At 34.2% G+C, this 22,982-nt stretch overlaps 1 protein-coding gene across 3 annotated transcripts in view; it reads right to left on the bottom strand.

Annotated features, from left to right (window-relative positions):
- crb (cell polarity complex component crumbs) overlaps nt 1-22,982 on the bottom strand; it is a 186,523-nt gene that overhangs the window by 79,778 nt on the left and 83,763 nt on the right. For all 3 annotated transcript variants that reach the window (XM_085814416.1, XM_085814412.1, XM_085814410.1), the window contains one exon: nt 14,247-14,804. In XM_085814416.1, coding sequence (XP_085670542.1) covers nt 14,247-14,804 — 558 coding nt within the window. The remainder of the gene's footprint in view (nt 1-14,246; nt 14,805-22,982) is intronic.

Raw genomic sequence — 22,982 nt, 5'->3', positions numbered from 1 at the left:
CAAAGGCAAACACGGAATAAAGCAAAAAATATTTAATGAATATGCATTAAAGTTGCCCAAGAGGTTCGTGAGGTATTACTAGACCACAGAGCAAACAATAAAGACACACAAACACGTTTTACAACTATCCCATGGATGAGCATATGGGTTGGAAGAACGTGCAAGGGTAACAACATGCTAATAACAGGCATGATACTCTCTAATTGAAATGCATGCTTGACAGAGGCGAGGCTAGCTGGCAATACTGTGATTGATCGCTTGTTGTGGCAGTAACACCCATTCCTGTACTAATGCATGTCACAGCCCGTGGAGGGTCCTTGGCGGCACATTACGACCTGCTATCCATCATCCCAACATGTCCCACACCTGCTCTATGGTATCTAGGCCCAGTGATCCAGTAGGCTACAGGAGAAGTGGAGTGGTTTCACTCTACAGATAACTCAGCACCACTCGAACTTTACGCAGGCAGGCATCATCACTCATAAATATTGTGACGGTAACCATAGCAGCAATAAAAGGACACACGAGGGGTTCTAGAATTTTCTGCGATATTGGAATCGCGTAGAAGTTGGTGCGGCCAGTCATTGCTATCCGAATCCATACACGTAAATCTCCTGTGTAATGGTCTTTTTTGATAATGTTTGGCATCCGATAAGTGTCCCTGGTTCTCGCCATATCACTGTTCTTCGAGAATCTTTCTGGATGTTAAATTAAGACTCCTCCATAGAAAGCACATGGCCTCACTGCTCTGTTGTCTAACTGCTGTGTTTACGTGCCCAATTCAGCCATGCTCTGACATGCAATGGGGACAAAGGAACACAAACCGCAGGTCATTGAGCATAGAATCAACCTTCATGCAGTCAACTCAACACAGTTTGGTGGGATATGGGCCATCCTGCAGCAGCAGAGAGATGCGACGCCAGCTGTCATGCTAATAGTGGAGAGTCTAGCACATAGCAACATGAAGCAATCGTCTACCATTGTGGTAATATTCCAGCATCCAGACCCACGTCTTCTACAGGTGTTTTGATAACAATTCCACACCCTATAGATGACAGTACGATGCACATTCAGCTCTCTTGTAATAGCTGATTATCTTGCAACAGCTTGCAACTTCCTGAAAGCCCTCCAACGCATTTCATCGTGCAAATGGTGTCTTAGGCTCATGCTTTCTGTTTTGGATATTTTGGATGACATGAAACTATCGTTGTTTGCGAACTGACAGATAGGCATGGCATACCCCTTTTTAAGGCATTGTGGTGTGACTGCAGGACTGCATTTTATGCTAATTTTGGTTGCCTATTTGCATCAGTTGATGCAACCTCCACCTCATAAGTAAACTGTATGTTTAATTCTTGCTTCAAAAGATATGAACATTCATATCTTTTCTTTTAGCATTTGTTGGTTATTTTTTTAGCACAAGCATATTAACTATACCAATTTGTGTAGCTACAGCAGAGAGATTATTTCTTAAATTAAAGTCAATTAAGGATTACTTACAATTTAGAATGATGCAGGAATAGTTAGAAAATCTTGCTAACATTTCTATAGAGTCTGAACTTTTAAAGTAGCTACATACTGAAAATCTTATTAATGAATTTGAAAAATGTAAAGCTTGAAAAGTTTAAACTTGACAATATTTCCTCAATGGAAACGCAACCTTTTAATATTTAATGCAAAAAAAAGTAATTAATCAAAGCAACATTATGCAAAATATGATTTCTGTTTTGTCAGTTAAAAATTTGCAAATGCTAAATTTTCAAAGAAGGAATAGAGGTTTGGATCCTTAAATTATGACTGTGATTATATTTTCTACAAACCTAAGTATCATGTACTCAAAAACTGGATGTCTTCTCTCCCCCCTTCTGAAGTTTGGATTTTTTGACTGCATAGGATTTACGTCTTGCTTGCTCTCAGTTCTCATTTAGGGCTTTGTAACTAAAGAAAAAGCTGTTGAGCTTTACACGAAATCCTTGCAAATCGATGGAAACTGCTCCAAAACTGAAACATTTTCTCCGATTAACATCTATGCTTAGAAATAACTTCAGATTAAAAAAAAATTACTTTTTTATATACTATTAGATTTTTGTTTAGTTACCGTATTTTTTTACATAATTTGGTGAGGTGGCTGAAGTGGCGAGTGTGAAATCGGGCACCTCCTTGGCTATGTACCTGGACAATATGTGGCACTGCTTATTGTTGTCATGATAATGATGAGCAAGAGTAATTAATCTCATTTTTGGCCCTTTGGACTCATTGATTTCAAATTCTCATAACAATCATCAAATCTCGACCAATGCAGGCAGCACTTATGTGGTTTGCAAATCCACAGACCTAGTAGACTATGATCTTAAACAATCAAATTCTGAGAATAGATGACCTGAGTTCTGTCTTTTTACATGAAGATAGAACTCTAATGCAAAAAAGAATGCATAAACATGATTTTAAATGGAAAATCAGCATTTCAATCTGTTCTTTTAGACTGATTTGAGATGTCATTATTCTGGTCTGTAATGTGCACATGCTGGAAATGTTATATTCACATCAAAGCATATTCTATCTTTTATGCAAATTTCATATTTGTTACAATCTTCCTTCATAGCACAGCAATATTAATGGGCAGCAATGTACGTGTATTTATTTATCTATTTTTCCCAATGGTGGGCACTTGCCTATAATGGCACTGGCCACTCCTAAGGTTGATTAATGAATGTTAAATTTGAAGTTGATTAATGAGTTCTGAATACATGTTTCATTTCTCTGAATCATTTGAGACTCAAAACCATTTTTTATTATCAAACCTTCACTTCTAACCTAAAACAACATTCTAATATTTCTCAAATGTTCAGATCTCTTCCCTTCATGTATTCATATTCAACTAAGACCAAAATATACAAATGTTAAAAAACATTAAAAATTAAAGCATAAAAAATTTTATAAAGACCTTAAAAGGCAAAACAGATCAATTACATAAACTAAATTAAATCAAGAAGTAAAATTCTATATCAAGAATTAAAGGATAAATTTTTTCTTCAAAACTGAAAAATAAATTGTTCAGTCAAATTATATAAATAGTAGCTCAATTGTTCGAAAATTAAGCCTTTTGTGAATTTTAAATTTGCGCCAAAAGATACTCATAAAAATAAGCTGCTGGAGTGAGCTGAGTTAAAATGTAAAAAAAAAAAAAAAAAAAAAAAAAAAAAAAAAAAAAAAAACTTTTTATTAAAAATGAAAACTAAGAAAATTATAAAACAAAAGAATAACGTATCTTTTCTTAATCTTCCATATCAGCAGAATGCTTTGAAAGACTAAGAATGGATGCCTATATGGATGCATGACTTTAGAACTACTCTGCTTACTGGCTTTTCAAAAAAGTGGGGGGGGGGCGGAAACGGAAAAGAGCCTTACATTAAAACTAATGATTGTCAAAAAGCAAATAACTAAAAACAATTAAATAGCTTGCGCTCTCTGGGAGTGATTCAGTTTGGTGGCGAAACTGGAATGGGTGGGGTGTGTGTGTGTGTTAACAAGGCAGCAGGTAACAGGGATAATAGCGTTGTTATCTACTACTATGCTTTTTAAGTGAATCATCCAAGAGAGCGATGCATTTCTACAAACTTAGTTACAAAACTGGTAGAAGGTTTCAGGAAGAAGAAATAAGGTGTTAATAAGGTGTTAATAAAGTCTAAATTCTCCAAGTAATCCAGCTATAAAAACATAAATTCAAATAGGCCCTCTTGTTTAGTAATATAGGATAGAATGCAAGTAATTCCATAAAGAACATAATTACTAGTACTTTGATAAAATCCTTGCCAAATTTCAAAGAGAAAAAAAAAAAAAAAAAGATTTTAAATTACATATTGACATTAAATTACTCGTTGACTTCATCCATAAGTTACTTTCTTTTCAGAGTAAAATATATCATTTCACTGTAAACAAGTAATCTAAAAGATAAAGTTAATGCCAGCTTTTTTTAAGGTGTGAGCTTTGGAATTTAATTATCTAGGAGTATTTTAATAAGGTTTTGTATTTCTTATTGAAGATAATCTCTTTCATTGCAAACTTTCTTGATTCTAAGAATACGAGTATTAATAATATTAATTACGTAGCGTATTCGGAAACTAAGTACCGTTTCATTCTAGAGCCGCCGCAGCGCTGTGGTAGGCGTCCCGCGCATGCGCACTAATCTTTCTTGTTCACTGACTTTCAAGCGTCGCCATTTTGGTTGCTCTATGTTGTGTTTTCAGTTTGGTGTGCACATTCAAAATGTTTAAGACAATTAGTTCTCCTGCTGACTGTGAGATTCGTGCAGTGATTAAATTTTTGAACGCGAGGAATGTAAAACCGGCCGAAATTTATCGTCAAGTGACAGAAGTTTACGGTGAATACGCGATAAGTGATGGAATGGTGAGAAAGTGGGTAAGAATGTTTAATGCAGGTCGAACAAATGTCCACGCCGAGGCTCGGAGTGGTCGGCCTTCTGTTGTCACCGATGATTTGGTAAGGAAAGTTGATGAAGCAATTCATGAGAACAGACGCTTCACAATGACAACTCTTTCAGAGGCATTTCCACAAATTTCACATACTGTTTTGTTCGAAATTGTGTCCGACCGCTTGAATTATCGCAAATTGTGTTCCCGATGGGTTACAAAATTGCTCACTGATGTTCACAAAACAAAGCGACTTGGTAGTGCCCTGACATTTCTCACGCGGTACAGTGATGAGGGAGAAAACTTTTTAAAACAAATTGTGACAGGCGATGAAACTTGGATGTGTCATTTCACACCAGAATCCAAACAACAATCGATGGAGTGGATACACACTCATTCTCCGAAAAAACAAAAGTTCAAAGTGGCAATGTCATCACAAAAAATCATGTGCACTGTCTTCTGGGATAGGAAAGGCGTTTTGCTTGATGCTAAAGCAAAGTTTATAAAAATTAAACATTTTAGCAATAGTAGCAATAAAAGCTCCCTGAGATAATATGTTGTGCAGACATTGAAGACAATAAAAAGGTTTCAAACTACCAATTTATTAACAATATAATAAAGAATAAAAACACAGAAAATAAATTTAAACAATATCAGAGTCTTAGGAAAAATATAATATAACCATCATTCATCAAATGATATTTTTACCTGATCTCCAAAAATACTGGCATTCAATACAAACAAAATGTCCTAAACAGTAATTATGCGGCCTCAAATGAAATTGGCTACACATTCAATAAGTCCATGATCAATGGTCAAGAAAACACCTGAAATTTAAATCAAGTTCTTGAAAGCACTTAAAACCGGCCTAATTCCGTCTATATTAGTTGAACACGAGGAATCGCCGCTAACGTATTTTAAATGCCACCTTCATGAATAACATGGATGCCGCCCACGGCAGTCACTCACATAGTAGCCTCTGGAACCAAGGAACTTATTCCAGAACAATCATCTTGTGGACAGGAACCAAGGAACTTATTCTGGAACAACCATCTTGTATACATGAACCAAGGAACTTATTCGAAGGGGCTGGAAACCGCACACCCAAGTGCCAGGAAAGCAGGAACCAGAGCGACTAGCAGAAGTAGGCATGGCGTCATCTCACGGCAACCAATCAGCTATCGGCACGAATCGGCTTTCCAGACGACGTAACATCACGTTTCGTTTTTGCATCTCAATTAGGTTGAAACAGTCCGTTCTCAACGCAAACAGTGGAAGTAAGAAAAAGAAGTAGAAGTAACTAATATATCACATTAAAATAAGAACTAAGCCTAATAAACATTTCAAGGAGGAGAGATGATGCAGTAAAAGGTTTACAATAAGTTATATGTTCCAACATTGCTTACTGAATTTCTTCCCGAAAGTGAAACCATTAATGCGGCACGATATTGTGAAACTTTAACAAAACTAAGGCGTGCCATTCAAAGCAAACGAAGAGGAATGCTCAGTAAAGGAATTGTGTTGCTCCATGACAATGCCCATACTGCTGCTGTCACTCAATCGTTAATTCGACAGTTTCATTGGGAGCAGTTCGATCACCCGCCGTACAGCCCAGACTTGGCGCCGTCCGACTATCACTTGTTCCTTCACATGAAGCGCGAGCTTGGTGGCAAGCACTTTGGATCTGACGAATGGATCTGAAAAATGTTGTGGAGTCGTGGTTATCGAAACTGGCGGGAAGTTTCTTTGACGATGGTACACAAAAACTGGTCACCCGCTATGACAAGTGTTTGATCATTGGCGGAAACTATGTTGAAAAATAGTTTAAGACATGTATTTTCATGTAAAAATAAAATTGGATTCGAAAAAATTGTTTTACTTTTTTTTTTTTTTTTTTTTTCAAAACGGTACTTAGTTTCCGAATACGCCTCGTATAACTTTTTGGAGACGTTGGAATTCTATTTGATGAGTTTAATGGTGCGAAAATTGAAATCTCTTCTTTTATCTTAGATTTTATTACCTTTGTAGTTTAAAATTTCTAATTCAACGTAAACAATTTCTTGTTGTTGTGGGCTAGTTTTGTTTAGACTTGCAGGATAAATATTTGCTTCTTCTATATTGTTAAAGTTATCGACTGCAATAATGTCTTCCACATATCTGAAAATGTAGGAAAATAATTACGTTTACATTAGTAAGTGATCATTGCAATTTATATTATAGTGAGAAGAGAACTAAGTTGCAAAGTGCGGATGAAGTGCTAAAGCCCATTGGTAAACCTCGCACTTGCTTGAAAACTTATTTATTAAATTTCATGTAGTTGTTAAACGATACTCTTGCTGTAAAGTGAAGTGCTGTAAAGATTTTCGAAATCGTAGCAATTAATATTCTTTAATATCTAGAGTTTGGAGTGCTTCCATAATAGACTCCCTGTTATTAATATTCCAATTGAATTTATGATCTTGAAACTTAATATCATTGATTAAGAACTTGTTTCAGCTTTTTGGCAAAAAGAAAGTCAATTCCTTTCTGAGTTCAGTTTTTATTCTTATATGTTAGTAAATTGTGCATTTTTTGCTTTAAGAGATTGTGAATTATCTTGACTTTATATTCCAGTTACGGTTTTTATGCCTTTAATTAATCTGCATGCAATAGTTGTAGAATTACCAACAATTTAAAAGTTTAATTGGCGCTAGCCTAACGAGGCCACCATTTGTTTATATTTGAAATGTTTCCTACAGCAGGTAATTAAGTCAGTTGATTCACCAACTTCAGTGCCTTTTTGCCCAGAGGGATCAAAAGTTTCAATTTTGTGTGCCAAAAACTTCCTGCCTAATGACTAAATTGCTTGTTTTTGTGTAAAAAACTTTAAAAAAAATTATACAATTAAAATTAAAGTGTTTTAAACTGATTTGGCATTTTAAATTCTGTATTTTACAATTTTTAATGAAGATGTTTTGAGTTTATATATTTCTGCCTTGGCGCAAAGTCAGAAATGAACTGAGTGAATGAGAAATACATACCTAATGAAATTCGAGGAAATAAGTTTAAATGAAATGCAGCAAAAAATGTGTATAATTTAACAGGCTGCACAGGGAAGCATGTGGTGCCCACATCAGCTATTTTTAAATATATAATCGGTTTCAGTATATTTAACTACTCCTCAAAAATCTAATTTCTGTTTTGGTCAGCAGTAATTAAAAATCTGGTGTGCGTAGATACCATATGTGGCCGTAACAGGAATCCCACACAATCTGATATGTGCAAATTTAATTTCATTTTACAGCCAATTAAATTATTCCTATTTTTTGTTGAAATTCATTTAAACTCATTTCTTTAAATTATTCTAACTATTCAAACGAACAAAAATGCAAATTTTAAAATTAAATAGCCCTGTCAATTTTTATCATACAGAAGTCACTTTTCTTTTCATAATGAGTATGAAACTTTTCTAAATATTAATGCTGACACTGGGAGACCACATTAACAGATTTTGCTATTTGCCCAATAATTTTTTTTTTATTTTTATTTTTTATTTATTTATTTATTTATTTTTATAAATTTGACATAGCCTACTGCATGAATATTTTCATTACTTAAAACCCTTCTAAAATTGAAAGTATCGGTTACGACCAACGGCTGAGAAAATAAAGGCTAGGTAAAGAAAGAGTGTGGTTTGTGTGTGCATATATATATATATATATAGTATTGTTGATTGCAGTAAGAAAGGGAGTTTACAAATAGATGTTATAACAATCCTATATTCTACGGTAATAGTTTTTCAGGAATGCAAGATGCTTACTCATGCACAGGACCCGTGCTACGGGTGGGCAAGCCAGGCCCGGAGCGTAAACCTTAGGAGGTGGCAAATTGGCTGTAAAATTAACTAGTTTATGAAGAAAATAAACCAAGATACATTTAAATCTTATGAAAAAATAATATGTCGAGTTTTAATAAAATATATAAGTTATTAATTATATAATATATATATACAGTCAAAAGTTTTTAATCCGGACTCGTCGGAACTTCGGCGATTCCGGATTATACATCATCAATTTAAATCTGGTAAGATGGCATGCAAAAATTATAAAATTAAAAATATGAAACCGTAATTTATGAAATAAAGAGCAATTATGATCTAAAGCAAGGATGTCAAACTTGCGGCCCACAACAAATATTTTTGCGGCCCGGCCAATATATCGGCAAATAATAATATTTACCAGCCAGGTTTGAAAATACTCGAAAATTAGCATATGAAATTATTTCCATGTTTGGTAGCACTTATCGGTGCGAGCAGTTATTTTCAGTCATGAAAGGTAATAAGTCTCCTATTAGAAACCGTATTAATGATGCTCACCTTGGGTCAGCGTTGAAAGTTATCACTGCAAACAAAATTTCTCCCGAAATAGGAAAGATAATAGCAGAGAAGAGATGTCAAGTATCAGGACGTAAACATTAAATTTTTCTTGTTCTTTTCTATATAAATATGTTTATTATTGTATTATTCGAAATAAATCTACGTTTCTATGAATATTGATTTTTTTTTTTTTTTTTGCAGCCCCCGAAAGTTAAACCTTGTTTGTTTGGCCCAAGTGTACCTATGAGTTTGACATCCCTGATCTAAAGGGTATCAAAATTTACAAAAAAAAAAAAAAAAAAAAAAAAAAAAAAAAAAAAAAACTTAATATTTATTTGTTTACTTTATTAAACATTTCTTTCAACGCGCGCATGCGTAAAGCATACATTACGCATAGTCGAAATTAAAAAATTGCAACCAGAAACTATTTGATGTGTATTCGTGATATTTATAATGACGAGGTATTTGATTTAAATCATATCAAAGACGGAGTACATCGAGATGAAATACTACATTTATTAAAGAATTATAAACCGAATAAAATAAAAACATCTGCCCTAAAGATAAGGATAGTGCTGACAAATAAACTTCCAGTTCATTGCGCGGCGCGTCTCCCCCCCCCCCCGCAGAACAGCGTGAAATTGATAAACAGATTTCGGAACGGTTAGAGAAACAAAGGATATGCCTTTATCCATTCTTTGCAGCAATCCCACTTTTTGTTTGATGGACATCGAAACATGCTTTCGCTTCGTAGATCCTTTGGCAGCTCCAGAATCGGAAATACTTTTTGACATAATCGAAAGTTCACGCTTACTTTTATAAAATTGCTCTAACAGTCTGCAAAAAATAATAAGCCGGATCCAATTCGAAGATTAAGGAACAACGCAATCTGCAACATTAACTGAAATAGATAATTAAATAATTTTAGCTTAGCTTATACCGTCCGTTATACATTAACGCATGCGTAAACGTATTATGCGCATGCGTATACGCATTATGCGTGTACGCATGTGCAGATAGTTTGTAGCTTTGAGGTCCGGATTATAGATCATTCCGGATTATGGACGTCCGGATTAAAGACTTTTGACTGTATATATATTGAATGATCTAAAATTCCCTGAGTTAGAAAATAAGTTTTTCTAATACTTGCGCTATAGCTGCAAAGTAAGATAAGAAATATTGATTATATTATCTCCTAATATAAATTTAGTAGCATGTACTAAAAAAAGTGAACCCATATGTAGGAAGTTTAATTCCGAAAATTGTGTTTTAAAGTAACTTGAATGTAAATCATGGGAAAAAAAAAAAAAAAATTCAGGGGGCTTGAGTTTAAATCATAAAGATCAAAATTTCCCACTTTGAAAAAGAAATTAAAAATAAAAAACAAGTTAGTATCGCTATTGTTTGGATAATTAGTTGACTTTTCAAAGGGAACAAACCAATTACCATTCAATGAACAATAATTAATAAATGCGAAGGTGTTTCGTCTTTTACTCAAGAATGATGATGCCAAACCGGCATATTAAGTTACGCCAAAATTGTAGTTCCGTGAAGTGATGGGATTTATAATCAAAGTAGAGTACCAAAGAACTCATTTTGAATGTAGCATTTTCGCTAATACAAGGTTCTTTAGAAATTTTGAGTAAAAAGCCAATTTATGTAGTAAAATTTACAAAATACTTGAGTAAATGTCGCCTCGCTTTTATGCATGTTAATTCAAGACTATTGCCAGAAAATGCATTAATTAACTTACGTTCTTTCTAGTCGGATGTCGGTAAAATGCTCTCTCTTCTGTGTCTTACTCAGAAGGGGTGTGTGTCCAAAATTCCATTATCGGCAGTGGGGACATTTTGAATTATTACAGGCGGTGAAACTTTTGAAAAGCTATTTTTGAGACGTGGGAGGGACTAGGAATGTTTGGAAATTAATTTATTTCTGGCTAATTACCGTGTCAGAACGAGGAAGAGAGAGAAAAAAGTAATTCTCATTGTCAACGAGCTATTTGACAGACCAAAGAGTATGAAATTAGCTCATTTTTTTAGCAACAGCATAAGAAAAGTCTGAAAATAATTATTTTTTACATTATATACAATTTTGTAATTACATTATGTACAAATCCTCCAACTGATTGTCATCCAACTTATACCGCCTTCTCAGGTTTAGGAACAAATTATCATATCCCTATCAGTTAAATGATTTAGACAAAGTATTTAACGCTTGCCCTTTTAAGACAATGGTTAATAAATCGATTAGGTATTAGATTATTTTTGAGAATTTTAATAAGGAGCAAAATTTTGCATTGTAGATCTATCGTATCTGTGCAAATATTTTTAATATGTTGTAATTGATTTAAGATTGTATTACTAATAACTTTTTTGGAGATGTTGGAAGTCCAATTTATTAATTTGTTAGTATTGAAATTGAAGTTTCTTGTTTTGTCGAACAGTAAAATTTTTTTGTAGTTAATTATTTGAAGATCGAGATAGTCGATGTTATTTTGCGAATGATAAGTTTTATTAAGTGTAAGGCATTCTGGATAAATTTCGGAGTATTCAATCTTATTAAAATTATTAAATGTTATAAGATTATCTATATATCTGTAAGTGTGCTTGTAGTAATTTAATTTTTACTGTTGTAAATTTTTTTGGAAGGTAAATTCTTTGATAAATAAAAAGAGATTACAGATCGAAGTACTGGAATATGCCCCCATTGGAAGTCCTCTGACTTGTTTAAAAAGTTCATTCTGACTTCTAAAAAACATATCCAAAGTCAAAAATCTTGGACATTGAATTAAATCAACGAATGCAGTACTCCAAAACGATTGATAGTCACTCACAAAGACTCACTACCGCAGAAATAAATCATTGGTGCGAGGTGCTTCTACGAATTGTTGAAACAATAAAAATGCTTGCTCAAAATTGTTTAGCCCTCCGAGGTACAAGTGACAAACTTTACGATTTCGGTAACGGTAATTTTTTTACAAATTATTCAATTACTTGCTCAGTTTGATCCAGTAATGGAAGAACATCTCCGCAGAGTGCTTAAAAAAGAAGTTAAAGTGCACTATCTCGGAAAAGAAATTCAAAATGAATTAATTATTCTTTTACGTGAAAATATAACATCTCATATTATTAATAAGATTAAAAAAGCTAAATATTATTCAATAATTTTAGATTGTACTCCTGATATCAGCAAGATCGAGCAAATGACAGTCTTAGTAAGGTATGTATCCATTGACAAATCCAATCCCAAGGAGGTTTCCATTAAAATTAATGAAAGCTTTTTTAGGCTTTAAGGTTGAAAGATCGACTGGCTATGAACTTTCAAACATTGGAATTAAATTTGCAAGATATGAGGGGGCAGGTTTGCGATAATAGGGTAAACATGAGAGGCAATAAATCGGGAGTACAATCTAGAATAAATTCGTTAAATCCAAGAGCATTTTACCTACCATGTAGCAGCCACTTATTAAACTTGGTAGTTAATGACATGACAAAAGCATCCTTCGAAGCCGCCAATTTTTTTAATATAGTCCAAAAATATAACTATTTTTTTCCTCAGCAACTTTTCGATTGACCATATTAATAAAATATATTCACGGACTTACTTTGAAACCCCTAAGTGATACTCGTTAAGAAAGCCGAATAGATGCATTAAAACCACTAAGGTATCAATTTGGAAGGATATACCATGCTTTACTTGCTGTTTGTAATAATTCGGAGATTGACAACTCTATAAGAGTTGAGGCTTATGGACTATTAAGTTGTGTTAAACAATTTAAGTTATGCTGCATTGTAATTTGGTACAAAATCTTAAATCGTATCAAGCCTATAAGTAAGCACTTGCAGGCAAAAGATTATTATTTACCATCTGCTATGGAGCTTTTGAAAAATTGTAAAAATATTTTCAAGGATCTTAGATCGGACACAGCCTTTAATAAAATGCTTTGCGATGCTCTAGAACTCACCGACGAAATTGACATACCGGCTAATTTTGAGCTCACCCAGCCACGTCATATAAAGTTAGAAGAAGGAATCTTAATTTCGACGACGATGCACAAGATGATCCGATAGAAAATTCTACTTTAAAATAGAAGGCAGAGTTTTATTTTTTCAAATTAGATAAAGCTATCAATGCACTTGAATCCAGGCTTGGTTTGATCAGTACTCACAGCACTATTTCCAATTTTTATTACAATACTTGTGATTTAAAAGATACTCCTCAAACCGACGTACTAAAGTATTGTAAAGATCTAGAAACAGTATTAACTGATGGGAATTCATCAGATATAAACGCGTTGGACCTGGCAGACGAGATAGTAGCTTTGCTAAATAAAAAAGAAAGTCCAATCGAGATTTTAAAATTCATATCGAATCTGGATTTTGCTCCAAATCTCGGTATAGTTTTAAGGATATTGCTTACTCTCCCAATAAGCGTGGCAAGTGGAGAAAGAAGTCTCTACAAATTAAAATTAATTAAAAATTTTTTACGCTCCACAACTACCGAGGATCGGCTAAACGGCATGACAACAATAGCCGTTGAACATACACTGGCTGAAGAAATTAATGTTAAAGAAATTATAAAAAAATTCTGAGAATTAAAAGTGAGAAAAAAACACTTTTAAGTTTAACTCTCGGTTTAAACGTATTTTTAATATGTAATTCAGTTTTAATATTTAGTGGTTCTATAATTTATTTTAGTATTTTTTTTAATATCTGTATTTTATAATTATACACTAGAAGTGACTCTTCTTTTTTTCTGTACAACCCTAATTTTAATTTAGTGCCAAAAACATAAATTAATAAATTAGTATTTTTTGCTAATTAAAACTTCAACATTATTGATAGCAATTTTTTTACTCACGTTTTATTTTACCATTAAGCGTGGGAAGGGTTTAGGTTATCTCTTTTAATTTTTGTTAAAAACGAGCGGCATTTTACCTTTTTGCCCGGAGCGGCGAAACTGCTAGCGCCGGCCCTGATATGTACTACTATGTACAGACATTACAAAAAAGTCCATTTTGGAAAAAAAGAGTCCTTTATCCTGTCCGTACGCATAGACATCAATGAATACAATACTTCCTTTACTTCGTACAAAGAAATAAAAATTGAGCAGTTAAATATACAAACAGAATAATTTTTAAAAAGACACTTAAAGTCCTAAATTTGAATTTTTTTTTTTTTTTCCACAATTGATCTTATCTGAATCTCCAGCACAACTACTGAGATGCAGATATTAGGTTATACAGACTATCTAAAGCCAAATTTATAGGTCTTTCTTTAACAGCAAGCATCATCCCAATATTGCTCTTTTATGATTAATTTAAAATTAATCAGATGAAATCACAATTTTAATGGATAACTGAGATATTAAATTATTTAAACATTTTAAAAAAGAAAAGTGAAATCTTAAAAAAATTGGTTACAAAACGGCAACACAAAGGAAACTGAAATAATACTTACAACAATCGCCTCTGTCAGGTAGAGGACATTTACCCCAAATGACACCAGATGAATTAATGTTTGAATCATTTAACACAACACCAGCTCCTTGTAGAATACAACCTGTGAATCCTCTACCCACTATAAGCTCAGGTTGTGAATGTTCTAATCGTAAATCAAAAATATCATTTTGGTATGAACTGTTTGCCACAAGTACAGTATTTCTAGACACAGTGAGCCATACAGATCCCAGTCTGTACAGGAGATCTACATCATGCCAGTGATTATCAATCAGATTTGAACCTACACTAACTGAATGCTGAAGCCTATTCACACGCCATGAAAACTCTAAACTGCCAGAAGGCAATAATGTAAGGTCAATAAAATCTCCAGTAATGCCCTCTTGGTATAATAATTGGCCACTGGAGCAAGTTCTGAAACTTAATGATGTCCTGCTACGTACTTGAAATAAAGAGTTCAAAGTTACATGTGAAGAGCTGTTAAAAAATCCTTCGGGTCCCTGAGAGAGTGCACATTGCACTTGGAACAAAAATATAACACACAGCACCAGCATTCCACCTGAAAGAGAATAAAAAGAATGTGAATATTTCAAAAGCAATATTTTAAAATGCAGATTTATAACAAAGTGATGCTAAGTTTTATTTTAAAACTAATACATGCCAAAAATGTAAATAATTTTATCTTACATACTTTAAAAGCCAGAATGATGAAAGAAGACGAAACTGTATCAAGAATAATTTAATGACAGAATTCGGGGGAGGGGTTGAAATTTAAAATATCATTTTAACTTCAAAGTGATAGAAAGCATAACACGGTAACAAATGACTCTGTTTAATTTATCAAGCATAAAAGGAAAATGATCAGAGACAAAAATCCTCTTTAAATAAAAGTTTCAAATGACGGGACAAGACACACAAATATAGTTACTTTATTATTACTTCTTTTATTTGTCATTGCTGATTGCAAATAACTGCTCTTTTAAGACTAAACATATAATCTTTTGGAATATCGTTAACTTAAGCCACATCTGGGAGATAAAAGAATTTTCAATTTAGATGTTTCAGAGGAAGTGGTTTTCAAAGCATGGGTTGCGAAAAGTTTGAAACTCTAGTTACTTTGTTATATAATTATTAGGATAGTGTTAACAATAACAGTGCTCATTTTTATCATTATTTCATATTTTAGTACACTTTTCTTTCCTTTTAAAAGCAGCCATACACAGAGCTTAATTTCTAAAATTAAATATGACTGAGCTTTACAGAAGGCTATAAGAAACATCACACAGAAATAAATAAATAAAACGACGACGAATAATTAAATAAAATATTAAAAAATACATAAATCAGTTAAAATAATAAATCACAAAAATTGCATGAAATAATAAATAAAACAAATGATAGCACAGCAAATTAATGATAATAGGGTAATGAGGATTAAAGAAAATAAATTACTATTTTGAGCAGCATTATTCACGATCGAGATAAAATTGTTTTCTTACATCAACTTCTAATTCATTTAAAATCTTTCAGACCATATAGAAAAGCCAGCACCTTCTGAACGTTGTGTAGTTCAAGAAGTGATTATTAAAGCCATAAATATTCTTCCTCCTTTAAGAGAGAGCATTTAGACTAGTTTTGCTTCGCATTCTGCTGTTCCAAAGAAAAGTAAGGCATATATTCATAGTACCCGTATACATTTTAAAATTTGTTAAAATAAATGTTGCATAACTTTCTGTTCGTACTGCGTTATATAAAGGAGAAAAAAAAAAATATTTAAAACTACAAAACATTTGGGTTGAAATCAAGATTTTCTTAAAAATTCTGAGAAGTGCGAGAGCCGGAGTCCGGTGGGTTCAGGCTAAATTTAAGCCCTGACTATATGCATTCGGAACATAATGAATTGAAACCATACGCAAGTGAATCGATGCAGGAAAAAAATGTTCGGGAAACATTGTTTAAACAGTTAGATTCGAAATGAATACGAAAAATCTCACAATTCTCTTACCCTGAAAAAAGAAGTCTATAAAAACGGGCTCTAGTGAGAGAACAGAGTCATAAGTGACAGAACTTGAAAAATATATATTACCGTGACTTTTGAGATTCGATAACCTAAGTTTTATTACTAATTTTGGAGAACTTATGCCATCAGTGATCTTACATTTTAAAATTAGAATCCACAGAATTTGTTCTCATTTGTCACATATTGTTGGCGGTATCATCAGAGTTATCAGAGATAATTTCACCACTCTTCCTATATTGTGTTTGGTGCAATTTATCTGAATCTGATATAAATATCAAGTTTTCCATAAAATCCTACACTGTTATTTCAGGAGAACTCAATAGCAACTGCATCTTTGCAACAAAAGTTGACTTGTGTTCTTTCAAAATTTCCAGTCATGTATGGATCAAGATGACATTTGAAAAATATATATCAGGTCTAATTACATGAATAAAAACAAAAGTCCTTTTAATTTGCCTCGTTTCGTAACTAAGCCAATATTATAAAAAACTTTTGGAAACTTTAAAAACAAAGTAAAATTTGAATATTTAATAAAATATAGTATGATACAATAGGAAGAGCACAATTTTCAGGTCTTTTCAGTCGGATCACTTACATTTTATCACACCCTCCCTTTATTTAAATTCACTTTGTTAAATGGAAAAAAAATTCATTTCATACCTGACAACATACAAAACCTGAAAAAGCTTGAAATACATTTTACAAGTCAACACAGCAATTACTAAAGGAAGAACAAAATTATTTTCAATTTTGTATTCAAGAAGAGTAACACATGGAATAACTTTTATTAATACGTATGTATTTTATTAGCACATACGTATTTACAAAACAAACAGATATGCGTAAAAAAGTATTCTATTAAATAATCTTTTTACCGTTGGAAAATATCAAAATGCAATAAAGAAGTATCTTGTTATTCGGAGAACACGCTGTCATTAACAGTTATCCTGTTAGATATTGATATGTCTGAAACATCGTTACTATCTCAACTGGGATGAAATACATTTTTCTTTGGCGAATCATGTACATATTAATGAATACTCCTGGGAACATCATTCAGTGTCATTCTTTACAAAGTATAAGCGTCTGCAGAAATTTTCCCGGATGGAAGGGCAAACATTACAAATAGCAATATCAATAAAATTTTATTTAATTTGGGGTTTACAAGTGGGTTATAGAATACAGTACTGCAACAGTATAAAAAACATATGCTATACGTACAGCAATGCAAAAATACTTTTTTACTGGATTCTAAGGACTGGCCAAGTGCCTCTCCTTTGGACGGTAACAGATTTGCAACAACATTTATTTACAGAAGGTACCTCACACATTTCTGCAGAAATCTTTTACATTCAGCTGTAGTTTCTGATTTTAACCCTACATTTCTATTGAGAAGTTACAATTGTTTTTGGCATTTACTAAAATAATATTATTACTATAATATGGACTAAACAGACTCATTGTGACGCCAATTTCTCAGAAAGATAGAGCCACGATTTCGATAGATAAATCAGTTGACTTATTTATTTCAAAACCTTAGAAATATCTAGCTCACTTCATTTTACTTCGTTATATGCTCGTTGTGCCAAATTTATTGAATGTACCTATTTCAAGAATGCATCTGCAGAATCATCTTTGAATTTACCTTTTCAAAGACGCTTAATAGATTTAACATTACTAGAAAGCATAAATTAACATTTTTATCCATTATGCAGTTAAACGAAGAAATGAAATTAAAAAAGAAAATTATCACGATAATATGAATACATCGTTTTCTGATTAATTCGGTACGGGAAGGGATACAAAGGTACTTACTAAAAACGAAATACGGTCACAGCGAAAAATCAGTGTATTTTAAAGCTAAAGTATCGACGAAGCCACTCTGATGCAGGTTACTTCAGAAGGACTTCAGAAAGAGTCCACAAACGGATCAATGAATTGGAAGATGAATTTGTTTTCGATGGAAATTGCAACTAAGCGTGACCCATTTCTTCTTTGTGCGGGTTCATCCCTCATAAAACAGCTTAAACCACCAGCATATGTTTAAAAAACTAGGTTCCTAAAAAGTATTAGATCTTACATCTTTAGTTCCAATCTTATTTCAAGGCAAGTCAAAAATGTCTAAATGTGGGAATTAAGAATATTTTCTTTCAAATCACAAAAAAGTGGCTTTTGAAAAAGCCACTTTGATAATATGAGGACTTTTAAATGGGAAATATGAAATTTCTATGCGCAACAACACTATACCCTGCAGGAATGAAGAATCACTTGGTCAGTATTGTCATTAATCAATTTATTTGACTAAACACAAGTAGGTCTCGATTAATTTAGAATCAAGAAATATGCACGAAAAAATGCTTAAAACTGTGATAGAGGAGGAAAAATAATTTAATTCTTCATTAAAAACTTCAAAGAAGATGTGTATGGCGCTCACCGATGGCTAAGGATCCCTGAAACGACAGTAGTTCGAACCCGAGTTCAAACTATCGGGGGGGGGATGCACCTGTTTACAAATAAATACAGTAATAAAATAAATGTGCACTAATTTAAAATTTCGGCTAAGTGAAAAGTCAACGGGATTCGCTGTTGAAATATGAATCTGTTATACAAGGTGGCTGATAAAAATATCATAAGGTACTCAGAATAGAAGTCATATTTAAACACATAAAACGTTTTCCGACGATTTACATATGGTATGATCGTTGGCACTTTTTTCGTTGATAAATTCCTCATTCTCTGAAATTAAGGACGACGTTCCTTTTATAAAAATCGTCGAAAATCTCTCTCTCTATATATATACATATATATATGTGTAATAATAAAATTCCATAGTCAATACACTTAAAATTCTAACAGTATGTCTTTTCATTTTTAATGGCGACGTTCTCTTATTTGAAAGTACGTGGAATTAAATCCACAGCCCCGTAGTCAAGTTGTTTTTCCCGCCTTTTCTACAAGTACAGTTTTAGAATGTTCTGGAAATATTTATAGCGAACTGGATTGGCTGACGAGGCTGACGTCATTTCTTGGAAGCTCCGCCTTTCCAGAGGCTATAAAAAGACTCGCAAAAGGAATATCGGGGCTTTTTTCTTAAATGTCACGATATTGCTATCCAGAAAGCAGTACAATATATTGCCAGCAACAACATCAAAAAAGCTGTTATAGTATCCGACAGTATGTCAGCTCTGCGAGCCTTGCAAAATCCGGCACACTCTTCCTCAATAGTCCAGGAAATTCAAAGCCTCTTCCGTCAGTTTAAACATCTGGAAGCCCGCCTGACATGGACGAAAGCCCATGCAGGCAATATGGGAAATGAGGCAGCAGACCTCCTCGCGAAAGACGCTGCCCTAAATAAGGAAGCCGAGGAGCTAGCATTACCGTGGCCACACTCTACCTTAAAAAGAATGGTCCATCTGCAAGCACTCTCAAAGTGGCAGGCTGAGTGGGACATTGCTGAGACCAGCAGACGTACTCATTATCATCTTTTGTATGTTAATCCAGCCAGACTCTACTCTAACCCGCACCTGGTCCGTTATGTTACAGGCCATGGACCCTTCCCGGAGTACTTTGCCAGGCACGGCACGACTGACTCAGACCAGTGCAGCTGCAGTCACCTGGGTACTCCGGAGCATTACGTCACTACCTGCTCTCTGATCAACGGGATGCACATACGTATTCCCGCTACAAACACACAGGCATTCTGTAAGCTCATGGTCAAACAGAAGCACCTCTGCCGGCAGCTCATCAAAATTATGGAGAACCTAGCCAGTCTGGGCACGGACCTCTGCGCAGCAGAATAAATGGCCCTGGAGTGACCATTACAGCAGGAAGTATCCTCTTTTAATAGCAACAACTGGAATACTAATCGTTAGCACTTTACAGACTATCACTACATCTTTGTCTTTATCGTAACTTGTTATTTACACAAATGCAAACATTTTACTGCCAAGGTATACCATAATTGTTTGTAATCATTCATTCATTTTCAATAATGTACTCACGTATTTGAATTAGTGTTGTCATAAGGGTTCTCTAGATCATGATGGACGTGGTCCTATACTAATTAACCGTATGGTAGAGGCATAGTGCCCACGTCTCCCATTCCTTATCCTTAAATGTCACGATGCAGTAAACTTCATACAAAAAGTTATTAGTAATTCTTTTTATTTACTCCGGATATCTGATTTTTGTAACTGCTATTTCTCCTGAATAATAATAAATGGATCCTGTTTTTTAAACTTATCGTCTGATTATTTAAGCTACGATTACATCTTCACAAATCTATTTATTCCGGACAAAAACTGATACATCATACATATATATATTCTATGCTAATAAGCTATTTCTTCCTGTAACATTTAAGTCAGAAATATTTAAATTCATTGTATTTGTTCGTGCTGCTTGTAACATGTTTTACTTATAAATTTAATTTCTAATCATTAAGTTCTCTTCGTCCTTCTACGTGATTACGCTTTTCAAATGTTATTAAAAACTAATCACACTATATTTTATTAAAAATTTAAAGAAAACCTAAAACAGGCATTGTTTAGCAGCAAACAGGAAAAGCAAAAGGGTAGGAGAGCGCCATGGTAACCAGGGGCTTCCTTTTACTGTCGACACTTCTCATATTTGCAATAATTCGCGATTTAAGGTAATCTTTTTTTCAAAGGAGTAGATAAATAATAAAAATATTAAATATTCTGTCAAGCGTCAGTAGAAAAGCAAGAACATAACCTCGAATGAACAATGGTTGACACACAGAACAAGAATTCCCAAACGCTTTTAAACACACTCGCCCGAATTTTGCACATTAGTCACAATCACCCTAAATTTTTCTCATTACCGTAGTAAAATGGATCGTACGACGAATAGAAAGATGTTACATTCAATACAAGTGCTAAAAAAGCAAGTTAAGTTAGCTTATTACATAACTCGAGGTTAAACTAGTTCTTAGACTAAATTTCTTTCCCAGTAGGGATTATAGAACATCAGTATTCTAGAAGTAGTCATATTCATGCTGTAATAAAACAACACAAAAGTTCGTTGAGACACTAATTTAAGTAAACATTTGATCTCATTCTGTTTTGATGATTATGTTACCGACAGTACAGTCGGAATGCGGACAGAAAAAGATCCATCTCTGAGAGGAATTTAACGACCTCGTGCACCAGAAAAAAAGTTTTTTTCTCCCTCTAACTTTCTAAAGCAGATATCTAACCCTTTCGAAAAAGTTGGTGATAATACTAAATTCTGATTTTAGAAGCCAAAGAGTAAAGACAGTGCGTAACAGAAAAAGAAAAACCAGAAATAGATCCCACTACTCTCTTAACCACAAGTGACAGAATTCTGTTTTCTTGTTGATAATTCAGCAAAGATTCTACAATTAAAAAATTCCCGCAAAAAATAAACAAATAGTAACTAAAACAGAAAGTACTAAATCCACCAGGATTTGAAAATTGGGTCCTCTCAGCCCCAGTCGCCTTTGAAAGGGGGGAGTGTTGACTGACGAGCCAAAACATTATGACCATCCCCACATTTTTCAAAGAACTCGGCTGGAAGACGTGAACAGCACGCGTTTAAATATGAGTGAAGCTGAGGAAGGTGAGGAATCCTTCTTGCAACTTAGTTTTGAGAGTGATGGAAAAGGCTGCTCATCTACGTGAATACGATAGAGGGCAGACTGTGATGGTTCAAAGACTCGGAACGAGTATCTCTGAAACTTCACGACGGTAGGTTGTTCACGATATGCCGTTGTTAGTATTTATGAAAAATGGATCAATGACGATGAAACCAGCAATAGACGCCAAGGTGTTGGACGTCCAACGAGTCATCACAGAAAAAGGATGTTGGAGAGCGTCCCGCTTGGTACAGCAAAATCGGCGCCAGACAGTGGCTCAGCTGTCAGCCCAATACAATGCAGGTACAAGTGCAAATGTTTCGGAACACACACACTTCAGCGTCCCACTCGTGTGCCTCTGTTGATCACGCTTCACTGTCAGCTACGCCTACTGTGAGCCCGGGAACATCGAGATTGGACCATGGATAAATGGAAGACAGTAGTTGCGTGGTCGGATGAATCACGATTTTTCATTCATTATGTCGATGGTCGTGTCAGTGTACGCCGTCTTTCCCAGACGAATAGTTGCTCCTCTGCCCTGTACAGCAGGTCATATGCAGGCTGGCAGTGACGGTATTATGCTTTGAGGATCGTTCTCATGGGAGACTCTGGGACCCTTAGTTTCGGTAGAACAAACCATCAAAGTTACGGGCTATCTGAACATAATTGCTGATCAGTTAGTTGCACGTTACATGGCGTCTGTCTTCCCAACTCGAAGTGGAATCTTCCAGCAGGAAAAGGCCCCATGTCTAAAAGCTCAAAATGTGTTGGAGTGGTTCGAAGAGCATAAGAATGAATTCCAATTAATGTCCTGGCTACCTAACTGGGCGGATCTCAACCCGATAGAGCACATTTGGGATGTCATAGAGCAGCAGCTCAGAGATCAAACACCTGCGTAAACACTACTTAGACATTTGTTACAATGTGTCTCCAGTCATCTACCAAGAACTTGTGGCATCCGAGCTAAGGCGAGCTGCAGCTACGCCAAGGGACGCGCAACGCGTTACTGAGTAGATAGTCATAAAGTTTTGACTCTTCAGCGTATAAGGTATTTTACATAATAATGAGATTTTTTTAATTAAAATTATTTACCTAAAACA

This window comes from Stegodyphus dumicola, chromosome 1 (genome assembly GCF_044657685.1).
Source record: "Stegodyphus dumicola isolate Sdum_Otavi_A_Nest chromosome 1, ASM4465768v1".
NCBI classification, from domain to species: Eukaryota; Metazoa; Arthropoda; class Arachnida; order Araneae; family Eresidae; genus Stegodyphus; species Stegodyphus dumicola.
This window is presented reverse-complemented; position numbering and strand designations above follow the sequence as displayed.